This window comes from Oryzias latipes, chromosome 6, assembly GCF_053564925.1.
Source record: "Oryzias latipes strain Hd-rR chromosome 6, Olatipes_Hd-rR_3.1".
NCBI lineage: Eukaryota > Metazoa > Chordata > Actinopteri > Beloniformes > Adrianichthyidae > Oryzias > Oryzias latipes.
The window spans coordinates 21,884,041-21,902,641 of NC_136242.1; the positions used below are offsets into that span (position 1 = coordinate 21,884,041).

Below are 18,601 nucleotides of genomic sequence, written 5' to 3' on the forward strand. Positions count from 1 at the left end.
TTATAAAGATGAAATTAAGTCTGGCCCCCAGGAAACAAAGTTTGAAAAAATAAGGCGTGGCTCCAGACTTAAACATTATTGTGAAATTTTATCCTAGACCACTTAAACAATTTATGTTTGGCAATACATAATCCAGTTATTCATAAATTACTGACACAACAATGTACAGAGAAGCATTCCATGTGTTTTAGTAATGCAATCATCATGCACTGCTGTTTGGTTTTAATCCCACATTTTCTATTTAATCTCCAGCTGTAACATTAAACTCTCTCTCTCTCTCTCTACATATATATGTGAGTTAAATAAAATATACTATTAATAAAAAAAACTCCAACCAAAATTTTCTTTTTTTATGTTTTAATCGTTTAGAGATTTTTGTTTTCAACCAAGATTTGGAAACAAAACATAAATCAAAGCAAAATGTTTTTTCTGCAGAAATGTAATAATTAAACAGGAAAAATATCAATTCAGTTTTAATGAAAAAATCCATCATGCATGCATATTCTAAGTGAAAACTTCTGTTAAACTTGGGGAATGGCACATGGTGTCATTACATTAATAGAGATAATTGAAGATCATTGTTGTGAGTAAGCCTGTTTTTCTTTAAATGCAGTTAAAGAACTTCAAGACAATCCTAAATAAACGTGTCTATCTATACATTTTTACATTTAACAACCTTGTTTTTAAAAGCAAACGTGTCAAATGTAAATGATAGAAACCAGCAGAGAAAATGTTCAACTGCGTAACATCCACACCACACAACAAACACCAGTGAGCACTCAGATTCCCTAAGCTGATGTTCCAAAAATAGTCAGTGTCATAAACGAACTCTTTAGTAAGAGCAAAGTTGAACCCTTAAAGCAAACACTGTGACAGCAAACCATGTTGGGCGCGCACAGTTTTCTAGTAGTGTTCTGATTTTCCCCCAAAAAATTCTGATTTCTACTGTAAGTCTTCAATCACAAGTTCAGAACAGTGTACACCTTTGAGGCGGGAGCATGCTACCTCCAGAGAGAGACAAACTTCCAAAAGATTTGTGACTTACCATTTGCTTAACTTCAAACAGACTTGTTCTATTTATTTAATAGTGTAACATGCTTTTAACGAGCCACTCCCATGAAAATTTTGTTTTTGGTGTTTTTAACATGTTCTTGTAGCATTTTTCTGATGATGGCGGGCATAAATAAATAAAATTAAGCCTAAAATTGTATTCCAAAGTATATCTTTATTCAAATACCTGTGAATCAGGAGCAGGTGCACAAAGCTCCATGCTCCGCTCCATTCTGATGCAGCCACTCGCAGACAAATAGATCCGTGTTCGCCTTTGTTTTCTGGCATCTGGCTCAAAACCATACAGCTGGACAGCTCCAATGCTGCTCATCATTTTTGTTGCACCGGTAATGTTAGGTTGGAGGTGCGAGGGGCTGTAAACTCAGACGCGTACTGTGCTGCTCTGCAGAAACTATGTCAGGCATAATCCTAATTAAAAAAACCCTAGTTACGCTTTTAAAATAGATAAAAAGATCATCGGAGTGGGACTTTAATGGTCAAAAAAGGTTTTTCCACTGATATTATTGGGATCTTCCTATACTTATTTTAATAAAATGGTTTACAAAGCTTCATAACTCCAAGCACCATGTGTTTGTCTCCATTATACGATGATCAAAACTCTTTTTAATGAGGGGTGATTGGGTCCATTATAAACTGTGTTAGATCTCCATGCAGGTTAGTACAAAAATATATATTGAAAGATATTTAAAGAGTCTTTAAGGATAACATAGTTTTTTAACTTTCATCAGACTCTTTGCTTTTAGTAGGATTGTTGTTTTTCTCGAACAATAAAAGTAATTTATAGCTCACCTTTTATTGGTAACTCCAGCCAGAATTTCTCATTTCTTTACCAATTTGCTAGAACCAAATGCAGTTTTATAGTTTTTAGTATTTACTTAACATGAAATGATTTTTTTTTTGGTTGTTTATTTACTTAGTTTTCTGAGGGACCTTCAAGGTAAAGTGTTGCAACTTTTTTCTCGTGAGAGATCTTCTCTGGTGTCTCCATCGTTTCAAACTGCAGCTCTTTGTCGGAGCTCGTCTCAGCACAACTGCTCTCGACATCCATCTGAAAAGTGAAGGACTTCTCCGGCAGCCCGAGTTTCACGTGTTTTTCAATCATTTCTGATGTTAACTTTCTTTCCTCGCTAAAGCCTTTGAAGTCATCACCGCCGACATGCTCGCTTTCCTCGAAAACCTTAATGCTGTAGCCTCCACCTGCTCCTCCACCTAAGGATTTCTCCAGAGCAAGGTTAGAAGATCTCAAAGCTGCCATGATCTGCTCTTCAGAAACATCTTCAGAATCCAGCAAACCAGAGTCTTCAAGGGTTTGGGACACATTAAGCTCTGCAACTACAGTCACTGTTCCATTGTCAGCTGACTGCTCCACCTTCTTGATAGCCACATTCTGTGGACTCTCACTGCTAACTTTTGTGAGGAAAGCCAGCTCCTCCCTTAGTGGTCCTGACACTGAGGTTTGGAGCTTCTCTAAAGCTCCCTTCAGCTGCTCTTTGGGCTCCAAAGACTCCTCCCTCAGGAATTCAAGGAAAGACTCCTGCACCTCCGGGGAGACGCGGACCTCCTCTTCAATGATGCACTCTGGAAAACTCTCCTTGCCAAATGAGCCATCCCCTGACATGTACTTGGACTCGTCACTTTCCTCAACAATAACTCTCCTCTGGGGAATACTTTCATCTTGATAATAGCGCTCATCTGACAGGTCATCAACAACTCCATAGTGGCCATAGGATGTTATTCCTCCTCCTTCTGGTTCAGAAAAGTTTTCGTCTGGTGTGGACACAAAATACTCTTGGACGTGGGAAAAATGTGGAGACCCATCTTCTCTTGGGACCTCATGGGCTTGCACTGATCTCCCACTAGACCAGTCTGTAGTGCTGAAGGAGGACTTCGTGCCATCATCACTCAGCCTTTCTTCTCGAACATCATGAGGGACATGCTCTAGCTCCTCGATTTGAAAGTATGTTGATGGCTCGTAGAAGCTCGGTTTGCTCTTTTGTTCAACCGCAGCCTCCTCGTCACTGTAAGACTCCATGGGTTCCTCGATGATCTCCACATTGACGGACCTGTTTTGTAGATTTTGTCCTCCTTGAATGCTGCTTATCAGACTCTTGATCATGCTCGCTGTTGCAGTATCATCCATGCTCTCTAGCGACACCTTCTTCACACCATGACTCAGGAGTTCTTCCAGGGCAGAATCTGCAGAAATGTCAAGCTCTTCTTCTACTTTGGACTCCAACACAATCTGGGTTTTTGTTCTGCCATCGTCTTCCTCACTTTTCTCAACATGATAGGTGACCTTAGAGTCTCCCGATGAACAGACCTTAGCCTCTAAACCTGCTGGTTTGATCACTTTCTCTATGATCTCCTCTACAGACACAGCGTCTAATATCTTCTTCTCAGTTGGACCTGTTGCAGTCTCTGCTTGATCTTTCTCTCTGAATGTATCATGCACACTGCCTCTCTCATTCTTCTCTAAAACCTGCTTTTTGCTTTCTGCCTCCTTTTTTGCTCCAAGAATAATTGCTGGAGCTGACACCACCCTTACCGATTTGGTCTCAGCTGTATGACTGATTCGTTTGTCCTCAGAGTCTGGTTTGAATATCCCAGTTTCCTGCTCTCCGGCTGTTTTTTGCACATTTCTATTTTCTTCCTTTTCGATTCGACCTGTTTGTTTATCTTTGACGGTGAGGGTTGGAGGAGCCGATGGGATGGAAGCAGCAGCTTGAGCTTTGTTGAATGAGATCATATCCCTTCTGGAAGCTGGGCTCTGATGCCGAGCCTTCCCAACAAGTGAAAATGGAACAACCCTTGGGGGACTCACGGAGCCAGAGGGAACCTTGGGGGATCTTCTCAGGTTCATCGGTGATGTGTACTTGATATCTGTGCGTTGTGACGAGGTCAGGAGGGAAGTTCTGGGGGAGTAGGTTTGGGCTGGAACCTTGATATCTAAAACACATATTTTAAAAAATCACATTGTGTGTTTTCTTTGAGAAAGTAAGTCACAGTAGTTTGTTTACCTATTATTCTTTCTCGTTGAGGTCTGTTAATCCTTTTATGAGCATCTTGCAGTCCGTTTTTTTCATTTTCAAGGAGAGCTCTGATGAGAAAAGAAGGGTGTAGATTTTGGTGAAGACAGAATCAAACTAGACATTCAATAGAAACTGAATCATCGGCAATAAACATATACCTCACTAGACGACGCACATCATTCAGCTCTGCCATTTCAGCCCTCCTAAACTGAACTCAAGAGGTTTGATGAAATCTCTTGCCATAAAAGGCAGCATTCATCAAAAGCCAATCGGATTGTGCGCTGTTTCGAAAAGTCGGTTTATAATCAACTAAGACACCTCACCTTTTCTTGACCATGAATCAGCCATAACCAAAGTACACTAAAGAAGAGTAGCCTTTCTGGAGGGCGCCATTTGACTGACTAACCTAATAATAGCTACTCCATTTTGTGTGTAGGTGTGTGTGTGCATGAGTGTGTGTGTGGGGGGGGAGGGTCCACACTGTTGTCTATAAATGCCAAAGCAAAGCTGACTCGTAACTTATCCAACAACACACAGCAGCACCTTGTCTTTATGGGAGTATTCTGTTTATTCCAAAAGGACATAGCAAACCAAATGTGTCACAGCAGAATCCATACGGAGTCACACTGGGGTAGAAGGTCCTTCAAACCTTTCTTGGAAATAATCTTTAGAAGACAAATAAGTTCAGGTTTTCACAAAAGTACTACTTCCATCATCTTAAATCTATTATAAAAAAATTCCCAGGGGCATTTTGCCTTTTTTAGGCAAAATTTAAAAGCCTGTGTTGCTTTCTAGGACATAGTTTCTGCAGAGCAGCAGGAGTTCATCAGAAATTTGCTTCTAAGTTGTGGCTTAGTAAGCCTGCCCTCATTTCCTATCATCCCTTTTTTTATGCTCTTTCCTGCTAATTTGCACTCCATCACACCCCCAACCTAAAATTACCGCTGCAACACAAATGGCGAGCAATACTGGAGCTATCCAGCTGTACAGTTTTGAGCCTGATGCCGGCTCAAACAATGCATTCACTTGCATGTACGTCTTTGTTTTCTCCTCATCCAGGTACTGTTAGGTTGGGGGTGCGAGGGGATGTAAACTAGGCGGAGAGTGTGTAACCAGTTGGATTATGGGGTGTGATTTCTGTTAATAGAAATCTTAGTTGTGGAAGGGTCCATGGTTATTCACAACATCACCTCACAAAGAACTTAATGAAATATTGGAGGAAAAGCAGCTGATTTCCTCAAATATGACATTACAGAAGGAAATGTTTTATTTAATTTGTGGATTTCAGGAAATGAAAAAGCAACGCCATGACTAATATCCTCTTGAAAACATGTTTGAAAAAAATTCCGTGTAATTTTATTTTGTAGCTATCTTCTGTGATAGAGAAAAACATTTCTGTGCTTCCTCATCAGGAGTGATTCCACAAAGTATGCTCTCAATAAAACATTCTTACCGCTTTTATGTCTCTGTGGTTCGGTTCAAGCATAATTGAGGGACTTTAGTGGTCACCATACACTTAAGGCACTTGCTAATAACTTCCCTCATAATATTTTTGTATTATTATTAATAAAAAATGGTTGAAAAGAAAAAACAAAAACAAAACATTACCTGTAAGCAGCCACCTCCATGCCCAGATCCATCTTCACCTGGAGAAGGTGCTGATGCTCCCTCATCTTCTCCGCCATAGCATCAGCCAGTGAGTTCCTCTCATGCTCCAACTGTTCAATGATCATCTAAAGAAACAATCATAAAAAAAACACATTTTATTGTACTGCTGACTTAAAAACAAATGTGGGACTGCTTCCAAATTTTGCGCATGCAAGTTTGGACTCAGAATTGAATCTTTACTTATTTTTAAGGTATGGGAACTTATTTTGACTTAGTGGACATGAATGGCAAAAGTAAGTCATTTATAACTGACCTTGTTGCCTGGAGCAACATCTTTAGGCGGCTAATGGGGATTTGTCAGACTGACATCTAATTGGTTTAAGTGGTTGAAGTAGTCTGTCAAGTTTAAAGTGCTCAGGAAGTGGAGCGACTTGCATAATCCCTTAATGCTGAGGTCATACATCGAATGCAAAAGCAATGGTTATGATGGTTGTAGTAATCAATGGAAATATCTTTCTATAAAATGCATTTCAGGCTATACGTGGATTAATTCTATTTGTTTGGGCAGTCTAGCTGGGCTGGGAAATGATGATTTATTTAGTTGGAGCAGGATGTGCCTTTAAGGGTGGTGGGTGTGGCTTTGGCCTCTGTTTTTGTCTCCATCACCCAAATACACATTGTTTGGTTTTATTTTGGAATTAGGATTTTGTTTTTTGTTTTTAGAGAATGGACGTTAAAAGGCTATAATTAAATACTGCCTCTAATGTTGGCGTTGCACCTCACCTGATGTTCATTGAATTCTAGCTGGAATTTCTGCTGCATGGCCATCAGCTGCTCCTCCAGACGCCTCTGGGTCTGCGCCTGTCTTTGCGTCTCCGTGCGCAGCTTCCCCAGCTCGGAGGAGTACATCATTTTCTCCGTCTTCATGTCACTCAGCCTCGCCTGGTCCTCTTGAATCGCTCGCTCCATCTCCTCCACCTTCCTCTGGTACATCTCAAACGTCTCAATCCATCCCTCTGACAGGCCGCGCGCATACTTCTGCACCTCTTCCACGGACACCACCGGCGCCCCACGGTGAGTTTGTGTGAGGAAGGGCGCCACTCGGGAATCCACCTGTCTGTGGAGGTGATGCACGTCCCGCCTGTGAGCCTCCTCCAAGCGCTTGCACTCGTCCTGCAGCTGGAGCAGGCGTTGCTGGAGCTCCCCGTTGATCTTGTGCGACTGCTGGAGCTCCTGCGCGCAGCTTTGCAGCTCCCCGCTCATGTCCCTGCACGCCTCGGTCTGCTCGCTGCACGCGGACTGCACCGTCTGCAGCTCCCGCCACAGCTTCTCCCGCTCCAGCTCAGCCTGGGACTTCTCAAAGGACAGCTGCTCCACCATCCTCCGCAGGTCGTGCATCTCCGCCCTGTAGTTTTGCTGCCATTCGGGGGTCTTCTTTACCTGCTTCAGGTGACTAATCTCAGTGATGAGAAGCGCGTTTTCCTGCTCCAGCTGCTGGGTTCGGGACAGGTACTGGGCGAGTCTGCTGTTCAGCTCCTGCAGCTGCTGCTTCTCGCTGTCAAAAGTTCGCTTGAACGGAAGCATCGTTGCAGAAAAACCCAAGAAGAGCTGCGTTTCTCCCGAACGTCTCCTGCGCGCGCGCGTCTGCGGGGACAACTCTGATGTTAAACGGGATCCGTGCTCTTTGACAAGTGCAGGACGGGGGCGTGGTCACAGCCCGCATCAAACGAGGGTCCCAAGACCGGATCATCCTGCAGATGTTGTGCTGCATTCACGTGCTATCAGAACTACTAACATCCGAAAGATTTAGATTAGCACCCCTGTTTACAAAAGCAGTTCAGATTAATATTAGTTAGTACTTTAATGATATACATGCTAACTATTGCATTTATTTACCTTATCGTATCTAATAAAAAAATACTGTGGAATATGAATGTTATTTTAACTGCTTATCTTTCATCTATTTTTCAGACCTGTTGGAGACTACTTTTAATCAATTTTATTTATTTATAATTTATTTGACTGGTACATTTGTCCTGTAAAACAGCTGAGCAAACAGATGAGAGCTGAAGGCCTCTTGTGTTGGATAGATTTTACTGTTACAATAAAAAGTTGTGAATCTTCTGACACATGAGGTGTATATTTGTATAAACCCCTTTGTATTTGAAGCTAAACTGTATTTATACTATTATACTATTACTTTTTTTGTTGGACCGGACAGAAAAGAAGAAGAGAGAGGAAGAAAGTGAGTTGTTAGAGAGAATAGGTAAGAGATCAGAAGAAAGGGGAGGAAAAAGGGGGTTAAGGAAGTTGGAGGATGCTTACAGAATTGGGGGGTGGTGGTGGTGTAGAATCACAAAGTAACAGAAGAAGTCTATCATCTGTAAGGTGTGGATGATAGTGAAAAGGGGCGGGGCCTGCCCACACATACTCAAATGTTACAAACATACCTGTTGGCTCCAAACATCTTCACATACAAACATGTCAGCATGGAGCTACGCAACACAACTACAGCTCACACGCGCATACTTATGCATACAAACCATTTCTGTCACGCATACTGTTTGTGCAAAGGTGAACTGACACCTGTGCTCGGGTTAGTGTTTATGTTCTACAGTGGTGGTTGATGGAATGTAAAAAGAGGGAGAGTGCCCAGTGTTTGACAGGGACATTAAATATGTAAAAATAAAAAAGCAAAAGCATGTCTGCAGAGGTTTTCTTCTGTGGTCCCTAAGCAGGTGGTCAATGTGTCCCTCCAAAAAACAAAGTGAAATTGACAACAAAAATACAACATAAAACATCAATAAAAATCAGATGTTAATATTGTATAAGGGTGAAAAATAAATTGTTAAAATATAAATTAGCAATAGAAACATCATTAATGGGTAAAAACAATGTAAACACAACAGAGCACTAGTTTGATAAACATTGTAAGTGGATAAAAATAAAAGAAACCTAAAGCTAGAAATCAATGTCGTCAAAACAATCCCACTATAAAACCATGAATAATTTTATAAATCAGATAAAGCTGGGACAGTTATAGTTTAGTAGTTTATGCTCTTGTAAAATAGGACATTGATGATGTCTCAATGTTTTTTGTCCCGTACTTGTTGAAGTGTCATCAGATATTTTTGTAATACAATGTGTTGTGTATGACAAGATCATACAGCATATAAAATGTACACTTAACATCGGGTGAAGCGTGTTTGTGACTTGTGACGGGGCAAACCAAGTTTTTTTATCTGAAGCACATGAACGCATCGCATTCCTGAAGCTGTGGCAGCTGATTGTTTGACACGAGCGCCCCCAAGTGGAGACAAATGTCACTGCTAGAGCTTAGAATCGCAAGATGTCCTGTTGCCTTTAAGAACAGAACCCCGTAAGAGCATGACCTTGATGACGGAGAATCTTCTTATATTAACCCCCTGGACTGTTTGCCAGCATAATATACGCTTTTGATGAACTCTTCTGCCGTTAAATCAGGCTAAATGAATGACAGAGACACGGTGGTGGTTACAGGTAAAACAGGAAGTTGTTGGTGAGCGTGCTAATCATTAATCCAGTTTTTATGCTCATGTTTATCCTAATTTTTATACAAGGGTTCGGCCCATTTAAAGAGTTCCTAGTGAATCCCAGCTGGAAAGCAGCTCAGGTAATGATCAAAGTGACGTATTTCTGTCACGTGACTTTGCACAGACATGCATTTTGTCAAATGAGGGCAGGCGTTGAAGGAAGCTGGACTGGGAGAGAAGTTTGAAGTTCACAGCATGGAGGTGCCAGTGAGCTATGTTAAGACCCAGCAGATTATCACTGAACTCTGGCAAAGCCTTAAACCGAAGGTTAGAAAATAAAAGGTTTGGATTTTTTATGTTCTTTTTTTTAAACACGTGATGCATTTCTTTGGTGGTTTCCAGTTTGCTGTCCATCTGGGCATTGCCAGAGGTTCCAGGGTTTTGCTGCTGGAGCAATCCGGGAGGAACAGGGGCTTCAAAGACAGAGATGTGTGTGGCTTCTGCCCCCAAAGCTGCATGGAAGGTGGTCCAGAAAAACTGCACTCCATCATCAACATGAGGGCTGTTTCAAAGCACATCAAAGACACAGAGATGGATGTCCTTCCTTCAGCAGATGCTGGAAGGTGTGCTATCATTTATGAATTATTTTAATAGTGGGGTTGTGTAACTTTCCCCTAACATGACACGCATCTCCATATGTGGTCCACAAATCAATACGTAACAGATCCAACTAATTTTGTGGCAATATGCTTCAGTCCAATTCTTTTACCGAAATGGATACAATTTAGATCTGGCGTCTGCAACTTTTAATACTAAGAGAGCCTTCTGGAAGAGTTCCCCACTTTATTGTTTAGAAAATGCACTCTATTTTTGTGCTCATTAATCTATTCATTTACAAATGTAGTTTTTAAATATTTACAAGTATTGACTTATAAAAGTGTGATATTTTTCTATATATAAAATGTTTGACTTCTTTTCCTTTTGACAGCAGCACTCACAGGTTCCTTTCAAAATAAAATGCAACCTGTGTCAAAAGAGATCTTCCTGCTGCAGCAGATTCATTTGAATTCAAAATGTAAGAAAACAAAAGTCAAACATGGCACTTTCTATCATTTCGGTGCACCGTCATCCTTTTTCTGCTTTTACTATCAAATACAAACACGACTACGTTGGTGAAGAATATGTTCTTTTAGCAAATTGTTATAAAACCGCTCTGACAGTAAATTAAACCTTTCCCCAACATTTTGCTGTTATTTTACATTTTAAAAATTTTAAAAAATAAAAATAAACGGAATTAACTAAAATAAATTAACCAAACCTACAAACCCATTATTTATTCAAATCCTTTCTTCAAAAAAGAATAAAATAATGCATGTGGCTCCAGAGCAACAGGTTGCAAACCACTGATCTGGATATAGTATTATTAATTTGGCAATTATACTATAATTTAAAAAATGCCTTTCGTCAGAATAAAACGTTTGTTTTTTCTTACTGGGGCGGTTTATTTTAGGTAACAAAAACAAACATCTTTTCGACATAAAGAGCTTCAAATAAAAAGGTGCCACATGAATTCATTCAGGTATTGATTGATGTGTTGAAAATAACAATAAAGGGTTATTAAATGTTTAGTGAACAAAACAACACATCCATCACTGCAGTTCACCTTTAGCCAAATATAAGAGACTCGATTAGGTAGAAGTGAGCTTGTGATTGGATGTCTTTTTGTTTGCATCGCATGTGCATACAGAGGCAGACAGTTTGCCAGAAATTGATTATTTACTTCCTGATTGACTATATCCCTTTTACCAACATAATATGTACTCTTATAACTTGCTAAATGTTTTCCATTTAATACAAATACTTACAAAGTAATGTTTATTTAAATGTTTTTTCCAGGTTTTTGTGTGATTTTGCATATTATTGCTCTCTGCATCATGGCCATCAGAGAGCAGCTTTCATCCACATCCCCTCATCCGGCTGCCTTGCATCAGCGGACAGATTGGTGCCCGTTCTGCGACCGTCATCCTCACCATGCTCCAACAACTGGAGGACGGCGAGGTAGGTCCTCTCACAGCAAACATCGTACAAACCACGAATAAAAAAATAAATAAAAGAGAGGTTACAGTGCAGAGACACCAAGACCAACCACATTATTTTCTTTCATTCATTTATTTATTTATTCAAAATTTCAGAAAAAAAGTAAAATACAAGAAATTTTCAGATACACATATGGACATGGCATGTCAAAAAATACACCATCTTGGCTAAAGGAGTGAAGAAAAAACGTTTGAGGCCTCGGATACAGACAGTCAAGTGAAAGTCGATTGATTATTTCGTTCCCCGATCATGTTATAAACATCAAGATTTACGCAACAGCATTATACGATCATAGTAGTAGACCAAGGCCCCTTGAAATGGTGTAGGAATGAAAATCATTAAAAAAAAAAAATCAGACCATAATGATAAACCTTGAACCTATTATTGCAGGTGGATGCAGCGATGCATCCTCCGTAAACCTGAAATTTTCACAAAGAACATACTAAAAGCAACACGTTGAGAAGAATCAATAAAGTGTAGTAACCATATGTTTATGCTGGAAATACAAACAACTGTTGTTGATGCTGTAAACTATCAGATTTTTCTAATCACGTCTATTCTGAATTCCCGTCCCGTGTCCAAGTGGTGATTCGGATTGCTTTGTGCTTGAAAGGATATGTTAAAGATCAGTTTTCTAATGATTTTTGGCAGATATCGGACTGAAAAAAATTGTTTAATTTTTGGGGAAAAATTGTGCATACAGGTATGATTATGATTCCTATTTTTTCTTTTTCTTGGGGTTTTATTTAGCGAACTAATCAACCACCCCCAGCATATCAATGAACGCACTCGTTTTGGGATTTAAGAACTACTGTGTCACATTAAACACAAACTTGTTTTTGGAAGGGATTAACTAGAACCCTCCCATAGGGGACTGAACAATTCATTACACAATTCATTTAAAGAAATGAGGGGGAAAAAACACATCAAAATTGGTCATTAATATAGTTGGATGGATGAGAGTGGGAATAAACAATAGGACCAAAACATCATTGCATTCAGTGGGTTCACTCGGACAGAATAAATAATGACATTCAAGTAATTTATGCATAATGCATGTTTCTTTTTTCTCTTGTTGCTTAGAATCAAATATAAAAATGCTTTTATTTTATTGAAGGTAAGAGGTGGATTTGCTGCTTCTTAAATGTGTTTATTTTTTTAATATGGAGTTATTCTGGTTACATTCACAGTACTAACCTCATGGTAAAGGTCAGTTTTATCTGTTCAGAATCAACTCCAGCTGTAATATGGGATGATGCACAAATATATATGTATCTTTATTTATGTGAAAACTGTGTCCCTTTTTTTTAAATATTTTTGTATAAATGCATTTGAGATGAGAAAGATACGGTTGTGTTTTGAGGATCTGAGGTTGTGACTGCGTTCAGAGCGAGCGGAAAATGGAAAGTCTTAAGCTCCACCCACTTCTCACACGCTGTGCTTCACCAGCTGTTGGTCAAAAAAAAGGTGTCATTTAGTCTATCTAGGGTGATTTTCATAGATAGTAAATGCAGTTTGACCCTCCTTTAGGAGACCACACAAAAGGCAGCAGCATTGTTCATGTTTTTCTGTTGAATTACAGAGGTGGAGATTTTGTTTTTGGAATAAAAATTAAAGTAAAAGTAAAATGATGAATAAGTCTGACTTGCAACATGGCCCTCTTCTGTTTTAGTATGTTTCATGAGGTTTATTGAGATCCCTGGGGATTTAACTCTGAAGAGGTCTCTGCTAAAACCGACGATCAAGAGATGTGTCTGATTTCCATATGCACAAATATATTTAAAGAGTGAGGTAGATAGATGCCTGAAGGGAAAAAAATAATAATAATAATTTAGAAAAAAAAGCTTTTAAAGTCCCCCAGTCACGACACCAAGGACAATGCATACAAAAACGTGATAATAATAAAAATAATCATTTTATGTTTTACTGAATGATGGGGCAGTGATTTAAGTTGATATCGCAAAGGAAACAAGCATAAATAAATTAAAATTCCTATAAAAAAAATAAAATTAAAGGAAAAGAAAACAACAGGCAAGATGAGTAGAAATCCTTCCAAACATTTTCAATATTTTGCCGTTTTAAGACGTCTTTCATTCCTGACATTGAACTTGTTCCCTTCCCTGGACTTAAACCCATCCTGTTTTTTTTTTTTTTTTTAGAAGAGGAGGTGTTGAAGACAATCAGTTTTGGGGGTGTTACTATGAAAAAGTAAAAATATTAGCCACCAAAAAATAAAAAGCCTGAAGAGTTGGTTTAGTCAGTCAAATAAGGCAAACTGATTAGCCCTACTTATTACAAAGGAAGCCTTAAATGGATGGGGTAAAAAAATAAAAAATAGTATACAGAAATTATTTTAACGCTGGAACAAATTGTAGTTTTGACAGGAGACACTGGAGGGGGGGGGGGGCAGATCAGCCAGCGGTTAAAAACAAAAACAAGACTATGTAACAAACAGCGGCAAAGATGGGGGCAGGAAGGCAGGGCGATGGGGTAGCACGAGAACAAGATGCTAAAAGAATGTGTGGAGAAAGCAAAGCCTATATTTTGACCTGAGATTGAGTTGCACCTAGAGGGGGCAACACTAGGCGCAGTGCTGAACAACACAAATATACACACACGCAAAAAAAAAAAAAAAGGGGGGGGGGGGGGGGCGAAAATACACGCTCACACGTAGAGCTAAGGTGTCCATTCCAAATAATTTTAACAAATACCCACAAAACAAGGAGCAAAACTTTTCACAAATATAAAAAAAAGGCATTGGAACAAACTTGAGTGTTGCTGGAGATGAAAACCTTTTTTTGGGGGGTGGGCACTCGTTTGTATTTAAAGAGCTTTGAACAGAGTTTATGGTTCTTAAAAATGGACTGCTTGTGGAGATCACAAAATATCAAACCTGAAGAAAATGATATATTTATATATATTTATATAGAATCATCCAAAAAGAGAAAGAATAAAATAGCAGCTTTGTTCTGTACAGACATAGAGGCAAACATTTTCAACCATAAAAAGGTTCTTTAAAAAAGTGACAAAAAAAGGTTTATAAAAAAATGATCCTGCAGTCAAAAATAGGACTGTAAGACCTTTCTGATGTGTTTTGAAATGCAGAGATATGGTGACGGCTTCTCAAAAGAGACCTCCTTTGGAGCCGTCCAGAGGATCGTAACATCTCTCCTAACAGCTTGTATGTTTGGGACGATTAGTTTGGTGCCACTGAATCCGAACAGTTCCGACCTGAAACGCGCGTTGACGAACGTCAGGAAAACACCTGAAGACAGCAGCTGACTTGTACTGACAGATCGGAAAGTGAAGTAAACTCTCAGTGTGAGACTTTTTGCCTTTTTTTTTCTTCAAAGTAAACAAAGGTAAATTAAAGATGGGATTCAGAGTTTGATGACCAAACCGGACCAGGTCTGTGCAGTGAAGCATGATGACAGGAAAAATGTCAAAAGTGACATTTGAGGTTTTCAGCAGGACTTCAGATTTGAATTTGGACATGATTTTGCCAATTCACCTTACTTAAAAAAAAATTTTTTTTAAAAAGGGCAACACAAAATGACATTCAAAAATTGACGTTGATATGGACTTATTTCCCTTAGAAGAAAACAAAAATAAAGGCTTAGAAATCATAAAAAACATTTGATTTACGATTTTTAGAAACGCGAAAAACCCGCAGATGCAAATTCTGTCAATGATGAGAAATTATTCTGAAAACATTAATTTAACTGCCCAGACTCTCTGAACTCTGAATCCCCACCTTATCACAAAGTGACACCTGTATCAAATTGGATGAAAATAAAAGTCAATTGGCAAAAGTTTGGCAGATGTACAATAGACTTTACGGACTTTACCGTTTTGACCCAATAGACTTTACGGACTTTACCGTTTTGACCCACACCCGATAGAAATCTGTATCCAAAAGTTCATTATGAGGCAAACTTGAACCAGTATGTTTGTAGAAAATGACAAAAACAGAAATTCATTGATGAAAAGCCATTTTGGAAATGGAGCAGTACCATGTTGAGGAGAAACATTCCCCTCTCTGAAATCCTCAGGAACAAAAAGTGCTCTTCTGTTGGTTTCGCTGATAAGATATGCTAAAAAGACGAGCGAGTTCATGGAAGTCTGTACATGCCTGTGGTGTTTTCCTCCTCGGAGAACATGTTTGTGACAAAAGGTTGAAAAACAGGCTGCGCAGGAAGGAGCCCCCCAGTGTGTCTGAGCCGCCAAACTCCAAACGCTTCAGCAGGTTTCTGTGATGTTTTACAGTTTCTTTGAGAGTCTGACCTTAATCGAGTGAAGAGATCGTCTACTGACACACAGTAGAACCAACTCAATGTCTTACTTCACCCGTCCCTCACGGAAGAGATGGAGAGTTACCCTGTGTGCGAGGAAGAGGAGGGGCTCGACAGATATCAGCAGGCCGACGACTGGGGCAGCGGTAATGCCCGTTCATTCTTTCTGCCCCCGTTCATGTGTGCATATGGTTGGATCTCCTCAAAGTTGGGCCGCAGCACCACCACAGGTCCGTTGACCAAAACATGCCCTGAGTGCTTGTCGTGTCCCGGAGATCCCACAGTTGTAGCTACATAGCCCGGGTGTGAGGGGGACACAGGTCCCAGCAAAGGAGTACTTGGGCCTTGCATGGGGGCCAAATGCTGGGCAGAAGGAGGCAGTGTGCTTCCGGACGGGTGAATAACGGCCGGCTGCCTCGTGGATACGGGGTCCAGTGGAATGTTCTCCATGTTTTCTACCTCCATATCCAGCTCCTCTGTGTCCGGCGGCTTGTTCTCCTCGCTGTAGAAGAAGCTGACTTCCCTGAAGGAAGGATCCAGATCGTCCTTGATGGTGTTGATTATCTCCAGGAAGGTCGGACGCATCTTGGGGTTATACTGCCAGCACATCCTCATTAGCTCAAACCTGAGATGAGGGACAGAAACATAACTAATGATGTCATTTCGAGTGTAACTCCATTTGTAAAAACACTTCTTGAAAGCTTGAATTTCTTTGGTTCATGGTCACTCTGTTTCTCACCAGCAGGTGGCAGCAGAAGCTGAAGATTAAACCTTTTTCTTAAATCCTCAAAACAAATTTCAAACCACAGTATGTTGGTCTTGATGAATACAAATTATAAAGGTTTCCCAATACTGTAAAATCAATCCAAAAATAGGACTAGAGGGATTTTTTGTCCTCTTCCACTATGACTCAGTGCACGATAAGTAAAAGTCTGATGAGAGTTTCCTGGCAGCTTGGAGACATTTACCCAAAAAAGGATTTATTTAAAATGCAAAAGAAATGTAGACTGCAGTATAATTCACTCTAAAGGCTTTTAGCTGCTTACAGACAGTAAATCTTAGAGAAATTCTTATGGTCACTTTGATAAGTAAGTTCAGGAAGTTTTTTCAGCATTTTCTTTTTTTTCTTCTTTTTTTAACCACAGTAAAAAACATTTGGTCGGATCAGCAATTTGACAGATCAGTAAATCACATTTAAGGTTACTGACCCAACAAGCAACCGAGCTTTGGGAATGTCAAAACAAGCTCATAAAACAGTGTTGCGGCACCTCAGCTCCACACAAACAAGCTAGGAATATTCCCCATGGCTGACTGACACAAACACCTCAGGCCATCTCAACTTTGTTGTTGCTCCTTCTTTTCTATTAACTCTTTATTTCTTTTCCAGGAGTAAAACCACTTCCGCAGCCTGAAGAGGAACTATCTAACTCTCCTGAATAGCATGAAGCATCTCCAAGGATCTTGCTCGTCACCAGGAGAATGCTGTCCACTTTCACGTCTTTTCCTTTCCACGGCCACTTGTGTAAATTTCATAAAATGCTCCAGTAAATCCTCATTTCTTTCCAGGATCCTGTCAGTCACTGCACACACGACTTACACCGTTATCACCAGGTTAAGATGAGCTGCTTACACTACAATAACTGAATTTCAAGTAAAAAAAAAAGAAGACCCTTAGTTCAAGAATATGTGGTCTTATTTTGGTTCTTGTAAGAAAATAATCTTTTCAAGAAGGTTTTCAATAGGAAAATAATCTTAGTTTGAGGAAACATGTCTTGTTGACCAAAAATTTTTTTTAAAACAGGAATTCTTGGTGAGAACATATTTCTTACCTCATTACCTGAGATGTGTATTTAAGAGTATATTTTTTATCTAATTCCAATCATTTTTTTTACTTATTTCAACGAGGCCTGTTTTTGCAGTGCACATCCTGTCAAATTGCATGTTTTCCCTGCTCTGCTCATGTGCTGAAAAAACTCAAAACTCTTCATTAACTGACATTAGGACAACTTGATGCCACGGATCCAATGGTGTTACAGTTTTTGCATACATTTTACTACTTTAACTAATTTGCAATAAAATACAGTTGGAAAGATTAGTGTATAAATAAAACGCCAACTTTTTAATTTTGAAGTTGCACCTTTTGACCTGTATCGTTCCTATTTGAATGCAATCTTTACATCTTTGTTCATTTCAGATGTTTCTGACTACTTACTTACCTGACACCAGAGCTGTGGTGGAAAAAACTGCACAATGACTATTAAAAGTGGGCTTTTGAAGTACAAAAAAAGCCATGGTTTAACCAAAAAACACAAAAGTTTAAGTTAACTTTAGAGTAAATGTGAATATTTAAACAAGCCCTAATGCCTCAAACAAAGAACAGACGAATTCTCTCACAAGAAAAAGTCCCTGAATGTAAAAAAAAAAAAAAACACTCATCTAATAACGCTAAGGGATAAACCCCGTTCCAAAATAGAGCAGAGCTTGTTTTATTTCATCCAGCTCAGTGGAAGAGAATGGACATTTGTCTCCGGGAAACTCTAGTCAGAAACACGATGACCCAAATCTACCTGAGGAACCAAAAACAAGGAGACATTCAAAGCCGTCCAAAGATGACTCATCCATCTGCGCGTTACTGTGGCCTCCACTCTTCACATCTCTCTAGCCCATCTTTGCTTGAAACCCAGGCTCTCATCTGCTTTTGTCATGTGCTGCTTTCCATGTTAAATCACCGCTAGTGACCAGCGGCTACAGCCTAACTCCCTGGCGCGCCGCTTGAAAACCAGGAGGCTAAGCCCCCAGTCCACCAGCACCTCCGCGACAGGATCCACACACTCCTGTAATCAGGACAAAACAGTGAGGCTGCCATAGAAACCAGAGGTTTGTGTCTGAACAACACACGGCCCTCTATTCTGTTCTCCTTGTCCTGTTTTGAAGGTGAGGTCAGCCATGGAGGGCGGGAGGGAGGAGGGAGAAGGCTTTCTCATCGAGGTCA

The 18,601-nt window shown here is 39.9% G+C and overlaps 3 protein-coding genes across 7 annotated transcripts in view; 1 reads left to right on the plus strand and 2 right to left on the minus strand.

Moving 5' to 3' along the window:
- Window positions 1-340: 340 nt before the first annotated feature.
- On the minus strand, window positions 341-7,409 carry synm (synemin, intermediate filament protein). Its single transcript, XM_004070031.5, has 4 exons — window positions 6,492-7,409; window positions 5,709-5,833; window positions 4,089-4,168; window positions 341-4,017 (listed from the first exon to the last, which is right to left on the minus strand). The coding sequence occupies exons 1-4, from the start codon at window positions 7,290-7,292 to the stop codon at window positions 1,985-1,987; spliced, it is 3,039 nt and encodes a 1,012-aa protein (XP_004070079.1). The 5' UTR covers window positions 7,293-7,409; the 3' UTR covers window positions 341-1,984.
- Window positions 7,410-9,063: 1,654 nt separating this feature from the next.
- On the plus strand, window positions 9,064-17,177 carry pgpep1l (pyroglutamyl-peptidase I like). 4 transcript variants are annotated; one of them, XM_078949357.1, is made up of 6 exons: window positions 9,064-9,227; window positions 9,308-9,360; window positions 9,431-9,547; window positions 9,623-9,843; window positions 11,117-11,278; window positions 14,423-15,132. In XM_078949357.1, the coding sequence occupies exons 1-6, from the start codon at window positions 9,197-9,199 to the stop codon at window positions 14,478-14,480; spliced, it is 642 nt and encodes a 213-aa protein (XP_078805483.1). In that variant the 5' UTR covers window positions 9,064-9,196; the 3' UTR covers window positions 14,481-15,132. The 4 variants fall into 4 exon arrangements, with proteins under 4 accessions (XP_078805483.1, XP_011474452.1, XP_078805485.1 ...); XM_011476150.4 differs by lacking the exon at window positions 14,423-15,132 and adding an exon at window positions 16,997-17,177 and having other exon boundaries at window positions 9,069-9,227; XM_078949359.1 differs by lacking the exon at window positions 9,308-9,360 and having other exon boundaries at window positions 9,097-9,227; window positions 9,405-9,547.
- igf1ra (insulin-like growth factor 1a receptor) overlaps window positions 11,371-18,601 on the minus strand; it is a 78,513-nt gene continuing 71,282 nt past the window's right edge. For both annotated transcript variants that reach the window (XM_004069661.5, XM_078949354.1), the window contains exon 21: window positions 11,371-16,234. In XM_004069661.5, the coding sequence (XP_004069709.1) occupies window positions 15,730-16,234 (505 nt within the window). In that variant the 3' untranslated portion in view covers window positions 11,371-15,729. The remainder of the gene's footprint in view (window positions 16,235-18,601) is intronic.